We start from the raw sequence: 20,377 nt of genomic DNA on the forward strand, positions 1-20,377 counted from the left end.
GCATATGTTGCTATAAAACCTTTATATACCTTTCAGCTTTCATAGTGCCTTGCAAAACATGCAAGCTGCCCATACCGTATGCACTTATGCACCCCCATAACATCAGAGGTGCTGGCTTTTGAACTGAACACTGATGACATGCTGGAAGGTCTCCCTCTTCTTTAGCCCGGAGGACACGGTGTCCGTGATTTCCAACAAGAATGTCAAACTTGGATTCGTCTGACCATAGAACACTTTTCCACTTAGAAACAATCCATTTTAAATGAGCCTTGGCCCACAGGACAAGACGGCGCTCCTGGACCATGTTCACATATGGCTTCCTTTTTGCATGATAGAGCTTTAGTTGGCATCTGCAGATGGCACGGCGGATTGTGTTCACAGACAGTGTTTTCTGGAAGTATTCCTGGGCACATTTAGTAATGTCAATGACAGAATCATGCCGGTGAGTAATGCAGTGTCGCCGAAGACCACGGGCATCCAACAAAGGTTGGATGCTTCGGCCTTGTCCCTTACGCACAGAGATTTCCCCAGTTTCTCTGAATCCTTTGATGATGGTATGCACTGTAGATGATGAGATTTGCAATGTCTTTGCAATTTGAAGTTGAGGAATGTTGTTTTTAAAGTATTCCACAATCTTTTTATGCACTCTTTCACAGATTGGAGAGCCTCTGCCCATCTTTACTTCTGAGAGTCTCTCTAAGACATCACTTTTATAGCTAATCATGTTACAGACCTGATGTCAATGAAGTTAATATGTTGCTAGATGTTCTCCCAGCTGAATCTTTTCAAAATATCTTGCTTTTTCAGCCCTTTGTTGGCCCTGTGTCTTTTTTGAGACATAGGTGTCGCAGGCATCAAATTTGAAATGAGCTCATTTAGTGGATAAAAGTGTAAAAATTCTCTGTTTAAACATTTGTCATGTTCTCTATGTTCTATTGTGAATAAAATATTGGCTCATGTGATTTGAAAGTCTTTTAGTTTTCATCTTATTCAAAATTTAAAAAACATCCCAACATTTCTGGAATTTGGGTCGTATATTATTCTAATAACTAATATTTACCATATGAGATTTTAAAAGCCTTGAGCACAAAATAATATTTCACATTTTAAAATATTTTCTAGTGTTTTGTCTGTTGAATTCCAATGAAAATAAATTATACATAAATGTATAAATAAAAATCAGGCTGTTTAGCTATGTGTGCGCGTGTATGTACCTGAGAATCATGCAGTTGGTTATGAAAGCGCTGGATAAGATCATTGAGTTCATCATTGAGCTCTGAGGTAATGCTCCTTCCAGACACACTTCCAGTAGTCTCTGTAACAACTGTAATGCAAAAATAATGTCAATAACAATGGAAACAATTCTAACTTCGAGCAGCATGAAGTAAATGTTTCCCGCACCAGTGTCATCCATCACTGCTATGGCTTGTTCAGCACTTTGCTGCATGGCCAGCAGTGCCGCCTGACGGCCTTGTAGTGCTCTGAGTTGTTCCTGCTGTTCTAGCATCTTTTTTAGTAGATCATGCTGCTTTCTCATGTTCTCTAGCTCTTCCTTCTGTTCTCCACACACACCAGGGCCCTGAGAAGTAGAGAGAAAGATATCATGAGGAAAAATTACTAGTATCAACCTGTGGAACTATGTAATAACAACAACATGCTGAGGTTGCAGGTTGTTAGAGACATCACAGTCAGCTAATGCCTGGGCTCAACAATAAGGACCCCTGCTGACCAAGGCCCAGTGTGTAAGAGAGTTCCAGGCCAGCTGACTCAACTGTCACTTTCAAGAACGTATACAAGAATGCATCTTTCATTAGCTAATCTTGTAAACTAATTTTGTCAATAATTTGAATTCTGTGATGTTCTGAAAATTGTTGGTGTGAATTGTGATGATGGAATAGCATCATCATTATCTAACATATTCATTGATCTTCTCTGAAACATCAGCTAGGATTAGTCTTCAACAAAAATGGGACAAGCAATTAAATTATATCTATATAATTTCCAGCTATTGTTGTCAATTTAAATGTTTTTCTTAAATTGAACTCAAAATAATAATTTACTGACCTGACCAAGAGCCAGTTGCATAAACATAACCACTATAGGCTGTGTTTTAAGAAGTAGTTTAGTTACAAGGGGTACAAGGGGTAATCAGTCTTATTTTTTCAGATTCGAATTAGTCCAATCCTTTTTATGTAACTGAAAAGAAAAGAGAAAAAAAGGCTTGAAGAAAAAAAAAAAAAACTGAAAACTAACTATTTACATAAGATTAGACTAACTAGCTTATGCAACCAGCCACAGGTTAGAAGGAAATATACCTACTGTTGAGCCTGTGGTGCACAATCACATCACACAATTTAAAGACATTTGATGAAGCACAGAAATATAAATATAAATCCACAGAATTAGCTGTTCTCCAAGCACTGAACCCCAAAATAGTCAGTCATGGACAAGTAACTAAACTCTAAAGCACTTTTTTCTTTGTGAGGCTTTTGGTTGCTTTATCCTCAAATGAACTCTATAATACCAAGCAGGGCTCTGAACAGTTCAAGGAACGAAAACAAACAAAATTTTGACAGGAACAGAACCAGAAATAAAATCAAATTTTATAGTTCCGAACAGAATCGAAAATTTTAAATTAACCATTAACCGGTTAATAACGTTATTTTATCGTTCCATTTAATATTTGAAATTAGCTGTCAACCAATCACGATCTCCAGTAGTATGGCCTATGCAAATGTGGGGCTGATGCATCCAGTGAGTGAAATGCCCATGCTCAGCTGTGAACTCATCATAGGTAAGTCGCAATGGCAATACACCGGCATTAAAGTTTATCTGAGGATAGTGTAAGATTTATTCAACAGATCACGTGCACCTGCAGCGATTCTGTGAACGGAGAAAACAGAATAAAAAGGAATATAGGCCTATACAAAAAAAATATTTAATTGTTCAGCAACCCTCTATGGACACCTTGGCAATTGAATCGCCATTGGCTAGGAAAGTTTTTAGTTTACTCGCCAGACTGATATACTAGGCCTTATATATATATATATATAGTGCCCTCCAAAAGTATTGGAACAGTAAAGACAAAATTGCTCTGTTGGCTGTGGACATTTACAAATATGATTAAAAGATGAATATGAGACAAAACTACAGAATGTCACATTGTATTACTGGGTGATTCAACACATAGATGTTTTACCAGCTAAGAAGTTCAGCACTTTCATCCCCCTATCTGATGTGAGCATAAGTATTGGAACAGTTGCCTCACAGGTCTTTCTAAGTGATCAGCTTTGTCCTGTTGCATTAATTCTTCAGGTATTAAAAGCAGGGAGTGTGTTGTATCAGTTATATCCATTACTTCTGTTTTCTGAATCTTGCATTCGATGATGACACACACAAACCAGGATGAAGATGAGAGAGCTGACTTTGAGAGAAAAGCAAGCAATTTGGATGCTAAAAGAAAAGGAGGAAGTCAATTAGAGCTGTAGCAAAAACAAAGGGCATGGAGAAATCAAGAGTTTGGAAACCACCAGCGACACCGGCAACCATCAACTACCTGATCGGCTGAGAAAACAACTGTAGTTGATGACAGAAAAATCATAAAAGCTGTGAAAATGGACCCTAAAAGACGTGTCTGTAAAATCACCAACAACTTCCAGAAAGCTGGGGTGATGCTCTCACAATTTACTGTCCTCAGGAGACTTTGACACAGAATTACAGATGCTACACAGCAAGATGCAAACCTCTGACCAACACCAAAAATAGAAAGGCAAGATTAGAGTTTGCAAAAAAGCACAAAGGTGAGCCAGAAGAGTTTTGGAACTGTGTTTATGGACCGATGTGACAAAGATGAACCTTTATCTAAGTGATGGGAAAGCAAAAATGTGGAGAAAAAAAGGGAACTGCAAATGATCCCAAGCATACAGCCTCATCTGTAAAGCATGGTGGAGGTGGTGTCATGGCAGGGGAATGGGTGGCTGCCTCTGGAACAGGCCCTCTCTACTTTACTGATGACTTAATGTATGATGACAGTAGCAGAATGGATTTGGAAGGGTACAAAACCATCTTTTGTACCCTTAATGCTGCATCACTGTCTGGTACGGGAACTGCAGTGCTGCTGACCGCAAGATCCTCCAGCGGACAGTGAACACAGCTGCAAAGATCATCGGTGCCCCTCTCCCCTCCATCCTGGATATTTTCCTTACACGATGCTCCAGCAAAACCAACAGCATCGTGAAGGACTCCACCCATCCCTCCCACAGTCTCTTCCAGCTCCTACCATCAGGAAGACGGTACCGGAGCAACAAAGCCCGCTCCGCCAGACTGCTCAACAGCTTTTTCCCCCAGGCTGTGAGAGCCCTGTACTCAAACCACCCCGCTCCCCTCTGAAACCCCATGCAAGCCCCTACCTCCTGAAACATGGACCACCCCCCACCCCAAACACCGTGGTCCTGCGAGGCACGACATTTCGTTCCACTGTATGTCCCCACATGTAGCGGAATGACAATAAAGCTCAACTTGAACTTAATTGTCTATATTATATATTGTGTTTTTGCTGTTTTGTACATTGCCTATTTGGATATTTGTATTATTCTTTATTATCTGTGTCCTGTCCTGTTGCTGTCTCTCTGTTGCATTGTGGAGCTTCTGTCACTATAACAAATTCCTCGTATGTGTAAACATACTTGGCCAATAAAGCTGATTCTGATCTTGCCTACAAATATTCAAGAAAATGCCACCAGATTCATTGGGAAGAAAAATAAAAAGTGCCTCCGCTCCGTTGTACAATCTGTTGCGTTCAGTGTGACCACCACCTCACTGTGCTGATATAGCCGATGTGAAGGATGATGTTTTAAGTCGATGCAAGTGAAGTACATAGTAGGGATGCACGATACTGGATTTTTGCCAATATCCGATGCTGATATATTTTTGTTTGGAAACAATACTAAGTCTCTTCTGTGAAGAAATTATGAAGTATTTAATTTAAGTGACATGTTTGCGGGTTTTTTTTTTTTTTTTTGGTTCATGTAAGCTATAGCTTCTGAACTTTAAATCAAAACGTACTCATGATTTTATGGCATCAGTTACTGCTTTATTTAATCAGAATTAAAAGAACAGAACAGTCTAAATATTATTTTTGTATTTTGCTTTCCTTTTACTAGAAGTACGCCAACAGCACCCCTACAGAATTAAAACTCCTTAAGCGGGATTCATACTTTCGCCTAGCTCTGTAGTGCGAGCCTCCACTGACTGCGTACACACCTTCCCAAACAGACGAGCCTTTTATACTTGTCACGTTGGTCATTGTACTATTCTTTGGAATGACAGGTGAGAAATCATTTGCCGGTACAAGACTGTGATAAATGAGTTGATGAATGATGTACAAACTTATTAAAATAATCTTAAGGTTTTTGTTTATTTCGCATTCAAACAAGACAACTTTAAGCAAATAGTGTATAAACAGTATCTAAATGAATACTATTTCTATTTTTATACAATAAAAATAAAACGTACTTCAATTAAAAAGCCTTGGACAAATAGTGCAAAAAAAAGTATTGTTTTCTGTCAAAGCATCAAATAGCACCTGATGGAGTTTGAACTTCACATCAAACTGCTTCCGTTTCACACAAATGCCGGCACAGTCATGCCTGTTCGGCCACTCTCGCCTTGAACTCGTGCATCTTCGGAAGCGCGGAAAATTACAAAAAATGCCGTGCACACCGCCAAGCAAAATGAGGTCACACGCACTGAAAGCGAACTTACAACCAACACTGCGATGACGTCATATTTGCTGCACGCACACAAGCTAACTTGCGGACACGGAGTATAAATCAGCCTTTACTGAACGGGCATTAGGAACCGGGGGAGGCTGCCGCTGCATGTGCTATTACTGTTGACTGTCACACACCGAACGCGTCATTCTGTACGTGCATTCTCAGTTTAAATGCAGCGATCTAAAGCAGTGAATCTAATCATCATTCAGGCAAAACTTGCTTCAAGAATGAGCCACACTTCTGACGTGATCTAATGGCTAGCACACCTTGAGCACATGTGAGTTAATGTATTCCTCTTATCGGTAAGACATATCGGCATAATTTTTCATATCAGGCCGATGCCGATATTTACATTTAAAGCTACTGTCGGACGATTCCGATATTGGTCCGATGCATCCCTAGTACAGAGCAAAGTTAATTAAATAATAAATAATAAATAATATTATTCATGACAATGAACTCTTATGATCTATTCACTGTAGGTCTTATTACAGTGGAGAATACAAATCTGATGAACGAGTTTCCACGATGTCAGTTCATCTGTTAACATAACCATAACAATATTTAATATAACAACACATGGAGCACGCATGAGAGAGCAGTTTCTGTGCAGAACTCCGCGTCAAGTTTAAAGTCCCCATGTAGTCAAATATTTTATCCCTTAAAACGTATTTTTGATCATCAAAATTACACATTTAAATGTTTTTTCTTGTGAAAATAATTTTCTCATGCCTTAAGGTCTCTGCACACTGAGTCCGAAATTTTCATCCGAAATTTTCGCACGTTGAAAAATAAATACGACCTCACGTTTTGTCAATCACGTTTGCACACTGCCTCCGAAATTTTCGTCCGTCAAAAAAAAATTTGGATCAGGTTTGATTTTTTGCGTTTTTCGCATCCGTATAAAGCATTTTGAGATGCTTTGAGAAGGTGTTTTGACCATTCAGAGCCACCGTACAAGCGAAAGCCAAAATCCAAAATAGTGTCAGACAAATTAATACACTTCGTCTTGCAGCACAGAGCACTTTATGACAAACAAATTGCGGAATACAAAGATACAGAATATAAAGAACTGCTGTAGCCTATTTTTTTATGCCTGGCGCGCACCTTTCCGATGCCGCAGTTCGGTGTGTGTGTGTGTGTGTGTCTGTGGGTGTATCCATACCTCAGACAGTCTCTGTTCAGGATAAATTGGTTCACGGAAATTGGTGGTCTTCTTTTTAATATGTGGATTCAGTATCGCTAGCAAAGTATCAAACTGAGGCACTGACATCCTGAAATAAACTTTGAATCTCTCAGGATAATCCCGCTGCTCTTTGATAAGGAGGTGGAATTCTCCTTCCTCTCTGCGCAATCTAAGGATTGGATGGACCCAATATTTCCTTTTTCTTTTTCTTTTTTTAAAAAGAGAGAGGACAACAAAATCATCCTCACTGCTTGAAGACATTTTGTATAGTTTTGCGATTTTTTTCACAACAGGTCAAACAAGCTAAATAAATAATTATAAAACAAATTTCCCATCTGTTAAGAGGAATCAGCAATCCAAGTAGCCAACTACGCTTACAAAGCATGAGCTCTAGATTCCACCTTGCATGCCTGTTGCATCCTGATCAAAGTTCAGTTCAGGCGTTCAAGGAGAGAAGGGGCCTTTGTGAGTACTCACAGCGGCGCTGGAGGCTTCAGAGCGCAGCTCCAGGTTCAGAGACGTGCTCTCGGCCACTGAGCCTGAACACACCGCAGAGTCCACCGTGGCACCTTCATCATCATCCTCATCCTCATTTTCCCTCGCCTGTAAAGCGTAGGGAGGAGGGGCAGGGCTCAGAACAGACCCAATAGGCCCTTTTCACATGACGTCACACAACTTCCGTTCTGACGCGAAGCAGGGTAATCTTACTTCCGCCAGCATAGGAAAGCGCTATCCCTACCAGCATAGAGTTCACCCAGACGCCTGTACATCTGCCAAAAGTATGGTTAGAGGATGACTGCCGCTGTCTACCGTCGTCCTTATTCAAGGCGAGGCGTTTGACATCTCAAACGAATTTACCGAATACCAATCGGCGAGATTTGCTGTTTGAAGTCGATGGAGGAGTTCGAAACGCAGCACTGAAGTCATACTTTCTGATTCCTGCCACTCTGGCACAATGTTTACTGTCTTTATTGCAGTTAGATGCTTAGATATATTTGTCAAATAAACAAACGTTTTAGACATTTGGTAATGGAAAGCCTTCATTCAGTAAATTATGTCCTACTTAATACAGCGCCTGTATGTACAAGAATAGTTCAACAGTACTATTTAAGTTTGTACTATTTAAATATCAATAAAATGGGGTCTATAATGTTCCCTTTTATTTTTATAACAATGTAATAAAAAAATAAACATTAAATATATTAAGTTAACATAATTGTTTTTTTTTACTTTTTAAAAAAATAAATGCGAGTATTTGTGTAAATAAATATAAAACGCACGTCGGTTGTTTTTTAACATCACATTGCATATATCCTGTAACGAAAATAAAATACAATCGATCATATTAATCAATAATAATACACAGAGAAAAAAACAGGGTATACATGTAGTTAAAGTGAATGGAGGATTTGAATTGTAGAAGTCCAAGTTCTGTAGCACCTTTTTGCATTGTTTCAACATTAAGCATTTTATTCTTGAACTGGATAATGGGCTTCTTTTCAGACCACTTGCATTTATGGATGTGAAATTTGCCATGTAGTAAAAAGATTTAATATAAAAATATGATGTGTCTATGTCATTTTCCCATAGTAAATAAAAACAATCACGCTGTTTGTCTTTTTATTGCGGAACTATACGGGGAATTTAATTTACACAGTGTACTCACAAATAAACTATCCAAGGAATTACATAAACCGAAATAACAAGTGAAAAGATTTCAAGTACATATTTTGTGAATACATGTCATACAAATGTGAAAGCAAGCAGTTGGGCAAGCAAGCCTCCCATCTAAGGCAGATGCAGAAAAACGTTCGCAAAAGAATCCGACTGTAAGTACATTAACATTATTAGTCTTAACTCTTAACCAACGCCTTTCATATTTCAAGTTTTTCCCACATTCTCCCGAGAAGTCTTCGGTATAAAGGTATAGCGGAAGTACCGATACACTGCTTTGCGATAAAGCGGAAGTTAGCTGACGTCATTGTGAAAAGGGCCTATTTAGAAGCTGCAGACACTTGCTAATACTGCTACATTTGGGTATTTATACAGGAGTAAACCAAACAAAGGCAACAGCTCAATAAAACCTGGAACATATACATTTTTTCATTGAGCTTTACACTCAAAAACGTATGCACACAGCCAGCGAGGTCACACTGAAGTGCAAAATCAAGCTGAGGGGAAGAAAGACGACATGTTGCCCTAGATTTTGGGCTCTACATTTATCAAGCCTATGCCACTAAGAACAAAGCCTAACACTGCATATCTGTGGTATGATTCAGGTTATTAAGAGACTGCTCATCAATTTTGTCCAACTGATCTAGAATTAATCACACTTAATCTAATTATTTTGTAGTTATTGTGTTAATGCGATATTTTAAAGAGAAAATTATAATATAAAGTGCAATTATTGGTTTAAACAATTTTGCATGGATAACACTCAACGTACTGTACGTATATAACATCAGGCAAATGTCAGCAGCGATGCACTCATTTGACTCATCTGTACTCATTTGACTTGCCCTGTTCTCTTCCTCACAACAATCAATCCAACATCCTTTCTTCTCTCATTACATCTCAAAATGACAGAAATCAATATCAAACTAAATATGCTTCTGCTTTCTGTCATTTTAGTCTGCTAAATGAATATGCATAAATGCAATTTTAAAACAGAGGATTCCATATTTCTCAAAATACATTAAAATGCTTAGGAAATGCACTGAGCTATATAACCTGCAATTTTCGCCACACTTTGTCAGGATCTTGTTTTTGCAGCTAATATGTTGTAGCAGCGCTCTGATGGCCTTCTGATTTACTTATGTACAAATTTAGTTGTTTTACTCATGACTGATATTTTCATACTTGTCGAGTTTCAATGACCTCTTTGTAATTTCGTTTAAAGAAAACCAAAAATAAAATGCCTCCACCTGACAGATTTAACTGAAAGGTCTCACACCTGTCTCTGTGACAACATCATATAAAAAATGATTGGATTTACACTGTTAAACAATCAGAAGCATAAACATTGAAAGGCCTATTTTGGATATTTAGGCAGTAGTCATGAGTCCTTGAACAGTGTTGCAGTTTATTAATTCACAAATAATATTTTAGAGATAATAAGATATGCATTTTATTATTTCTATAAGATAATAAGTAAGAACTATTTGAAGATTAAGATTATTTGCATGACAATTTCTTAAGTATATTTACAATACCATCAACCACTGCCTAAAATAAAGTAGCTAAAGTAAAGTAAAGCCTAAAGTACCGGAAATTGTTATTATATTCATATAACCTAAAAAAAAAGTCATTGTGTATAAATGTCATTAAAGTGCACATAAAACACAATAACAGTAACTTCCTAAAAACTTGAGAGAGAAATACTGACCAGCATCTTCTGAAGAAAACGCAGGTAAGATTTCTCCTGTTCTTTCAGGTGAGTGATGAGGAGAGAGAGACGTTCCACATTTGCAGGCACATCGTTCTTTTCCACCAGGTCGTCTCTCATGGATGTGGCCTTCCTGATGTATTCACGAATTTGCACCAGTTTGCTGACCACCTGAATGAAGAAACTGTGTGTTAGTGAACAGAGGTGCACAAGCAGAAAAGGAAATAAAACAAACAAATAGAAAGGCAAACAGACTGAGAAATAGACAGAAAAGATAACAGGAGGTGCAAAGAGAGACAGAGAAGAGCAGAGAAAGAGACCGAGGAAGAGCTCTCACACGGACAGTGGCATATTTTTAAACTGGCCTAAATTCTGAGTGCACACTGACACATCTGTGCTCCAGTTTTTGCTCAGCAACAACAGGAGGGAATGTTCTAATGAACACAGTGAAGTTGTGCCATCTACTTTTAATATTTAAAAGAAGATCATTCTAAAAGGTCTTTTACAAACAGCCTCCTTGTTATTCTGAATAGGCAGTGTAATAATAGTTTGCATTAATAATACTTGTTGAAGCTTGATGGTTTCAGACTAATGAGGGAGAAGAGACTTGTAGAGGTTAAATCAAAAAAGTGTACATAGTGTTTACATAAATACCTAATAAAGTGATCAGGTTGATGAGCGCATTTATATGTCACAAGTAGGGCTGTCAGGTTTCTTTGAATAAAACCTGACAGCCCTACTTGAGTTTTCGATTATATAAAAAAAAAAAAAAAAATCAATTGCATTTTACCTGTGTCTAGGGCTGGGCGGCATATCGAGTTTGCACGATATATCGATATTTTCTTTATAAGCAATACGATATGAGGAAATACCGTTTATATCGATATACAGTAGTTTGATAGAGCGCATCTGTAAAATATAGCAGAGGACACAGACTGAGCTGCTGTAGAGAAAGTGCATAATCCAATTTGTTCTAAACATGTGACAAGCTTTATATTAAGGCCTTTAAAAACTGGTAAGAGAGCTTATAGTTTTGCATGGTTTAAGCGGCTCGGTCAATCAGATGCTCTGACAGAGACGCTTGGCTACTCACGCTGTTTAATGTGTAGGAGATGTGCTGTTTTCCTTAATGCATAACTTACATTTCACAGGTATATTCTCCATCTGTAAATGTTAGAAAGTCATGGAAATATTTCCATTTTGCTTTCAGAAGTGCATGAGCCTTCTGCTTTGCGATTCTCCGCTAAACATCACAGACTTCAGTGAACGAGTGCCGCCACACGCATACGCGCCAAACAGACAGAGCACAATTAAATAGGAGTGCAATAATTCTGACTAAAATATATATTTCGCTGAAATATTTGTAGTTGGACAATAAATGTGACAAGTAGAATTTTAAACCTACAAGTAAGTCTATTTTTATGATAGCACTAACTGTAAAGTGACTGTAATAGGTTAATAATCAAAAAAGCCTAACACAACTCTGCACTTTTGTTCTTATTTATTTTCCTTTTTAGTTTAGTAAATTTCACTTCCGCTTTAAAAGCCTTATTTTTGTTTTTCAATTGCAGTGTTAGAATAAAATGTGATTTTAACCCTTTTTTGCACACAATATAAAGGCTTACATGGTCACATTCACTTTATTTGTTTTCATAGCCTTTAATATGTATTGTTTTGTTGGACAACATTGGGCAATAAGTGAAATATATATATTAAATACAGATTTTTTAAAAATACAAAAACAAAAATACCAAGATATATACCGTATATCGCAAATCGGCCAAAAAATACCAAGATATGAATTTTTGCCCATATCGCCCAACCCTACCTGTGTCTATAAATCAGCAAAATACCGTAAGTGGCGCATTCCATGGACAAGAATCCATGAAAAGCATTAGGCTATTAGACCATTCAAGGCTGCACGAAATATTAAAACTATTTAGAAACTACAATAAAGCATAGTGCTGTTGTGAATTCACAAAAGCTGCAATTCGGTTAAAAAAATATATGCGCTGCAGGTTTAATAAGCACTTTATTTATATGCGTGGAGGTTTATATGTGCATCTCAGAGAAGCTCCGTTCACAGTAACTGCTGCTCCACACAAACAGTAATCATTTACATGCACAGACCTTCTCAAATTCCATCATTGCATATGCTGTCAGTCTAAGTTGCTTATAATGTTTCAGATTTATAAAAGGTAAATAATTTATAAACCTACACCAACAAAGGAGAATACATTGTTATCTTTCTAAATATGCTAACTGTTCACCGCAACTTCAAAATAAAAGTTGAAAGAGTGGAAAGAGGATTTCAGATTGACAACATTCATGTGTTATATTCAACAACAACAGCAGCTCGTTCTGTGTGTCATATGTCACATGCGCCAAACTTTCCAGTTTCGGTTTTCACTCCGATCAAGTGTTTACATGTCCTGTCAAACGGATTAGAAAAGGTTGACCCCTTCCCTCTCAACCCGATTGAAATTTCATTTAACATGGCATTTTTATTCCGATGAGGTGTTTACATGCCACATTGCATACGGATTGGACTTATAAACCAATTTTAATCAGAATACAATGGTCCATGTAAACACACCTAATGACAAATGCACATGCACACACCTAGAGACAATATAAAAACATTATAAAAACAATAAACTTTAAATTACCTGACTGCTGTCAATGCTAAGCTCTGCTTTTTCATCCTCCAATCCAAACCACTGGGCACTGTCTAAACTAAAAGGCTCTTTAACCACTGCTGGAACTGGGGCAAACAGCTCTTTCCCAGGACTCTGTTTCTTGGGTTCCTTGCCCCCAGGTGTAGAAGAGGTGGATGCAGTGGGCTCTTTGCTTTTGTTAGTGTTGAGGTGAATTGACAAGAAGTTGAAAGGTTTCTTGGCCTCAGTTGACAGCTGTCTCTGATTGTTGGCTGCAGTGACACGGCCTTGAGAGTCACTGCCAATACTTCTCTGTAAGGGTAAAAAGTGATATTTTGGCTTACCAAATGATGTCACTGACATTTGCATTTCCTTTTAAAGCTGACCTGAATTTTATAGTGATCTATTTGATAGTGAGTATTTGAGTTTAAGTGTTTGCTTCTGAGGATTTGCTTCAGAACTAGTTCAAATCCATGCAATTCCTTCTTGAAACAGTAGGAAGTTACAAACCTATTCCTGATTGTAAAGCCCCACTCACCTCATCCAGATCTGTGAAGTTTATGACCTGCCGGAGTCTGTCGAGCTCAGCCTGGTCAGGCACAGACATTTGAGTGCTGTACTTCACATGAGGGAAGGAATGAGGCGTGCGTGCCCTCCGCCGTCCTACTCCAGGAGTAGACTCCGGAGAAATGTCATTGGTTAGCCGGCTCTCTGACATAGCAGAGAACTTCTTCCTGTTCTTCTCAGAGGAGCGGTTGGCCTTCTTCTGCTGCCCTCCCCAATCCTGAGAGAATAGAGAATCAACATTTACAAACCATAAGTGATAGCACAGTTTAATAAGGTTTTGCTAAAGCTTTACTGTAATCATCAGCTGAGAATGAAGTGAACAACAGCAACAAGTCTCAAATATAGAGAAAAGAGACATAAACCCAGAAACAATGCTTTCCTGGTTCTATCATTCCAAAGTTGGTAGGGTTTTTTTAATGGGATCTTGAATGCTTGAAATAAGGTCTTTAACACAAACTCAAGAAATTGTTACATTTTATTCTACAACATAAATTACTTGAAAAGGGAGATGGCAAACAAGTGACTAAATGGGACGGTGTCGGGGACATTAAACATCATTAAGCCCAACAGGAAAACAACTGACTCACTAGTCCATTTCTACAGCCTTGAGTGTGTTTATACTTATAATCCTGCAAACTATTCTACCTCAAACTTTCCAGCATGTAGATTTTAAATTTACAGTTAAAAGAGTTGAAGCCTAATGATGAAAAATGTTTATTGACAAGCTTTTTTTCTATGACTAAGATAAGACGAAGACGAGACGACAATAAGGTCAATAAACGATAACTATGACTATATCAACATGCGATTTCGTTGACGAAATAAGACGAGACTAAAATACATTCAAAAAAATAAAAACGTTACCAAAAACCTTTTTATTTTCTTCAAAAAAGGAGACAAAATGTTATTGCAGACTGCTCTACACTCCTCTACGCAAGCTTACATGTGTGCGGCCGGTTGCCAGATATCAAGATTTCAAATTCGTTGTTACAATGATGCATTTTCTGCCCAGTGTTTTGCTTATTTTAAGCAATTGAGCACTTGCTCAACCGCTTTTGTTTTATTAGAGAAATAGGCTATTGCAATTTGGAATTAGTGGAATTACTAGGAATTTCACTATTATAATATTTTTTGTTTGTTTTAACAGTTTTCATAATGTAGATAGAGAGAGAGAGCACATAGGCCTAACCAAAGTCTTTGGTATTAATATACATAATAAAAAGCCTATAATTAAATCAGTACACTAGATGAGGTAAAATAAACCATGTAGGTCTATGAGTCCACAATCTATTGATTTGTGCTTACTGGTGAAAGTGCAATACGTCAAATGCAAAAGTACATTTCTCAAATGACACCAATTATTACAAATATAATTCTGAGCAAACATTTTTTTTTTTTCAGTTTAGTAATTATACAGCATTATACATTATACAAATGCTCATACATTTCGTTGACTTAACCTTGACTAAAAAAAAAATAAAACAGTACAAGGTTGACTAAATATGATAACTGAAATGTACATTTGAGTAAGACTAAAACTAAATAAAAAATGGCTGCCAAAATGAATAGGCCTACAGTTAATTAATAGTAATCTTATTGCTAAAATGTCAGGTTTTCATTGGCTAAAACAATGCTAAAATATTTCAGGTTTTCTTTGACTAAAACTAAAATGTTGAGACTTTTAGGCCCAGTTTCACAGACAGGGCTTAGACTAAGCCAGAGCTAAATTTTTATAAACATGCTTAGAAAAAAAAAATTACTGGCGTGCATCTTGAGACAAAACAAAGGCACTGATATATTTTAAGATCAATCAGTGCAAGTTTCTTTCAGTTCAAACAGCTACGACTTACATTTTAGCCTATGACTAGGCTTAAGCATTGTCTGTGAAACTGGGAGTTAGTCAACTAAAACTTGATTAAAACTAAATAGGATAAGGTTGACTAACTATGATAAAAACTAACAAGGACATTTAACACGGGACTAAGACTAAAATTGAAAATAGCTGACAAAATTAACACTAGTTGGCAACCATGCTAAAGTAGATTGTTCATAACCTAACATTTCACTTCTGCCGATTGCATTTAGTGTTCAAAATATATAAAAGTTGTGTTCACTCGTGAAGATTATCTTGTTGAACAAAATATCGAAGACTCATCATCTTTTATTGGTCACAGAGATTATTTTCTGCAATACTCCAAACGCCAACATAAAAAAACCTATTGGCTTTTTGTTGAGGGAACCAGGGTGATGCTAACTTCCAGGTTGGCCTACAAACATACTTCATCCTTGCCACACTCTAATGATCCTTACGCAGAAGTATCAGTGTGACTGAATCATACCATATTGTTGAGTCGGTCATCTAAGCTTCCATTGGAGATGCTCCAGTTGTGCAGCTCCTGCTCATCTGTGCCGTCTTCAAATGGTGTGCCTCCCGTTGCCATCATGAACAATCAGAATCTGCAGAAAACCACCAAAAGAACACTTACACAAACCCAATCCACTTTCTCAGAAAACGCATATAACGTTACAAGGTGCAGCCACACAGCCTCTTAATGTGACAGTTTTATTTGAGTGGCTGAGGTTTGTTTGACCAGCTACCAAGCAACATATAACACCCCACACTGAGCATGACAACATTAACTTGAATAAACTGATAAAGATAATGACAGACCTTCACCAGAGTATAACTTAGGTTCTTATAATATCCTTTAAAATGTACTGAGCCAATACCATGATGCTGTAATTGTAATACAATGATATTTTGATACATGTATTCACTATTGTACTGAATCCACTTAACGTTATATGGTTCTCCAAAGGTACTAACGTTAACGTTACCATAGTAATGTTAACTTACATGTATAAAAAATACAAAAAACACATTACTATGGTAAATGTCCAAAAATAAGTTAGGCTACTATTATCTAGCTGCTAAACATAACTTACTTTTTCAAAAACGAAGTCTGTGCTCTATGTTCTCCGAGAAATGTGCACTGAGGTCTGGTTTTGGTCTTATAATCTGCTCGTTTGTGAGAGAGCAGTCCGTTAAAACGGTTAACCCGGTCAACCCGCTCAGTTACCCGGCTAACGTAACTGTCAACACTCGCTTCTCTCTTACATAGGCGCTGTAACCTGTGCAGGTGAAACTGTGCTGAATACTTTTAGAGTAACGTTAGTTTATGAGATTACAAACCAACGGTTGAGTACAAGCTCCCTCACAGAAATAAAATCCTCGAGAATAGTGACTGACAGAGACTTTAAGAGGCGCGTGAAAGCTTTTTGGTCTGTCACTATGGTAACCTCTGGCACAAGCCTTGGAACTCTAACGTTAGTTCCCCGCGAAAACTCCCGGTTTAGAGAAATAAACCAACACAGGGTCACAACAACACAGCCGCATATCTCAAGTCTGGTTAATATATTTAAAATAAAGATAGGAGATTAGAAGCTAAACCGCACATTAGCTCAATAGTGTGTGTTATGCTATATTGACATAAGTTAGTGCTTGGTGTTCTTAAACTTGTCCACCTGACACAAAGGCATCACTCTCTCACATAATACGATCCACTCGGTCCACCTTCAAGCGTCCCACATCCAATTGTCCCATTTAAATTGTTTTCCATAATAAAACGAGAGCAAACTTTCACATTTGAGTGTTATTTCACTCCGAGATACGAAATACGCTGATAATTCTTGAAATAACTTTGAATGTCTTTAGTGAGGGAGCTAGCAAGCTAACAGAAGTTGAGAGAGAAACAACTGAACGAGCACAGCTAGCAGGCTGTTTTACTGAATAATCAGGAAACTTACCTTGAACGCCGAGGCAACCTACTACTGGAACATGAAAATTATTCTCATATACAGTTTATTAAAATCCCAGATAAAGTGTCAATGCGTAGTGTGCCTTCCACTCGGAGCAATCGCCTCTCCAGTCGCGGCCATCTTTAGCCCGTATCCAAACAAACAGGCGGAAGGATACCGCTCTCATTTTCATTAAACCAACATTCATTGTGGATTTCCTTTTATTTTTTTGCATGTTTTGATATTAAAAGTTGTATGTTTATATTTTAAGATGATATCATTAAATAGGTTAAGCTAGCTAACAAATGAGGCCACAATAGAGTGGCACTATTTTACTTCTCGGAAGCATTTGGAACAGTTAGAGAAGTTATGCGCAATGTCTTAAAAGTACAGATGCAGAGAAATGTGACTCATAGAAAGATGGTGATGAGTTCAAATACTTAAAAATAAATGAAAATTAAATATTTCTGGTTTAGTGGATTCAATTTCAAAATAACTTGATGTTATGTAATGAAAAATGCACACATAGGCCAAACCAAATTGTTACCCTGGGAATTAATTTCAAGGACAAAACCCCCAGTATAATAACAATAGTTTATACTTTGAGAAATGCATTGCCAGCCTGTTTTTACATAGGATAAGACATATAAAGTCTTTCTCTTCACATCACACAAAGTTACAGGGCATGGGAGATTTGTATTGAGGAGTAGGCTACTTGGTCTTTGTGCTCTTTATCATAAGCACTCTTGGTATAAGTTACACTGATGCATCTATATATTTGACAATACATTCATGAAAAAGAGACAAAACGTGTGGAGCTGTTGTTTTGTAGTACAATGTCACTTGGAGGATGATGTGAACAAAAATGACAAAGTGAATAGTACTGATTCAAATAAACTACTTAGTATTAGTAGCATGAGGTTGATCATACATTCAGAAACGCACAAATGCATTATAATGGAAAATAACTAAGTAGGTGTTTGGTTACACTTTAATTTAAGGTCATTAGACACTTTATTGTAAGGTAATTTATTAAATAATTACTGAGTAATATCAGTTAACAACACATACTAGTATGGCGTTGGTTTAGGATTAGTTGCATGTAATTATGCATAATTTACTGTTAGTGCTATAGCAAGTACATGTAACTTGTAATAAGGATACTGACAAATTAAGGATTACCATGGTTTTAGGCTTATTTTCTCTGACATTGCTTTCATTTCATTCTCTGACAAAGCTTCAGGACCAGACGGTATTTCACCTGCCTGTCTAAAAGTCTGTGCTGACCAATTGGCCCCCATCTTTACACAAATCTTCAACAGATCTCTGGAGCTGTGTGAAGTTCCCCGCTGCTTCAAACGCTCCACCATCATTCCCGTCCCCAAAAAGCCCAAAATCACTGGACTTAATGACTACAGACCTGTCGCACTCACGTCTGTGGTCATGAAGTCACTTGAGAGACTGGTCCTGGCCTACCTGAAGGACATCACTAGACCCTTGCTGGATCCTCTTCAGTTTGCCTATAGAGCAAACAGATCTGTGGATGACGCTGTCAATATGGGACTGCATTACATCCTGCAACACCTCGACAAACCTGGGAATTATGCAAGGATCTTATTTGTGGACTTCAGCTCGGCCTTCAATACCATCATACCTGACCTTCTCTCAGACAAACTGAGACAGCTCTCTGTGCCCTCCTCCATCTGTCAGTGGATCACCAGCTTCCTGACAGACAGGCAGCAGCTAGTGAGGCTGGGCAAACTCACATCCAGGACTCTCACCATCAGCACTGGCGCCCCTCAGGGTTGCGTTCTCTCCCCACTGCTCTTCTCCCTCTACACGAATGACTGCACATCAAAGGACCCCTCTGTCAAGCTCCTGAAGTTTGCGGACGACACTACAGTCATAGGCCTCATCAAGGATGGTGACGAGTCTGCTTACAGACAGGAAGTTGAGCAGCTGGCTGTCTGGTGCAGTCTTAACAACCTGGAGCTGAACACGCTCAAAACTGTGGAGATGATAGTGGACTTCAGGAGAAACCCCCCTGCTCTCCCCCCACTCACCATCATGAACAGCACTGTGACTTCAGTAGAGTCATTCAGATTCCTGGGCACCACCATCTCCCAGGACCTGAAGTGGGACAATCACATTGACTCTATTGCGAAAAAGGCCCAGCAGAGGCTGTATTTCCTCCGCCAGCTAAGGAAGTTCAACCTGCCTCAGGAGCTGCTGAAACAGTTCTACTCTGCAATCATCGAGTCTGTCCTATGTTCTTCTATAACTGTTTGGTTTGGTTCAGCTACCAAAACAGACATCAGAAGACTACAACGGACAGTTAGGACTGCTGAGAGAATTATCGGTGCCCCTCTGCCCAGCCTCCAAGAACTTTACACCTCCAGAGTGAGGAAAAGGGCTAAGAAAGTCACTCTGGACCCCTCACACCCAGCTCACTCTCTCTTTGTACTGTTGCCCTCTGGCCGGCGCTACAGATCACTGAGCACCAGAACAGCCAGACACAAGAACAGTTTTTTCCCCCAGGCCGTATCCCACCTGAACAACACATAACACACCCCGGTACTGTACATCTGTAAATAACCCATCAAACCTTCATCTGTACATAGGACACATGCACATTCACAGTTCTGTCTATGGTCATGTCTCTTTTCTGTATATTTTTATTTTTATTACTATTGTTATTCTTAATTATTGTATATTCTCTTCATTAGTGTTCTTTATCACCTTAATTATATGTTGTCTGCACTATGTTTGTACTTTCTGTACTGGAAGCTTATAACACCAAGACAAATTCCTTGTGTGTGCAAACACACTTGGCAATAAAGCTCTTTCTGATTCTGATTCTGATTCTGATTCTGATTTGGCTACCCACTTTGAACAGACCTTCACCACTCAAGTATTCATCAGGGAATGATTTTCCTTTTTGAAAAGATGTGTTTATGGATTTTTACTGTTAGATATATTTCTACTGAAATAGCTGGCTGTTTCCATGGCA

The 20,377-nt window shown here is 38.2% G+C and overlaps 1 protein-coding gene across 4 annotated transcripts in view; it reads right to left on the bottom strand.

The window, feature by feature from the left end:
- LOC306872645 (pericentriolar material 1 protein-like) overlaps nt 1–17,535 on the bottom strand; it is a 40,334-nt gene extending 22,799 nt beyond the window's left edge. For 3 of the 4 annotated variants that reach the window (XM_079421309.1, XM_079421310.1, XM_079421308.1), the window contains exons 1-7: nt 17,377–17,535; nt 15,909–16,026; nt 13,541–13,786; nt 13,015–13,314; nt 10,346–10,516; nt 1,402–1,579; nt 1,215–1,324 (exon numbers count right to left, since the gene is read on the bottom strand). In XM_079421309.1, the coding sequence (XP_079277435.1) occupies nt 1,215–1,324; nt 1,402–1,579; nt 10,346–10,516; nt 13,015–13,314; nt 13,541–13,786; nt 15,909–16,013 (1,110 nt within the window). In that variant the 5' untranslated portion in view covers nt 16,014–16,026; nt 17,377–17,535. Of the gene's footprint in view, nt 1–1,214; nt 1,325–1,401; nt 1,580–7,437; nt 7,564–10,345; nt 10,517–13,014; nt 13,315–13,540; nt 13,787–15,908; nt 16,027–17,376 lie in introns of all 4 variants that reach the window. The other variant, XM_079421307.1, reaches the window with a different exon arrangement.
- Nucleotides 17,536–20,377: the final 2,842 nt, after the last annotated feature.

Source organism: Barbus barbus, assembly GCF_936440315.1.
Source record: "Barbus barbus genome assembly, chromosome: 7".
Classification (NCBI taxonomy): Eukaryota; Metazoa; Chordata; class Actinopteri; order Cypriniformes; family Cyprinidae; genus Barbus; species Barbus barbus.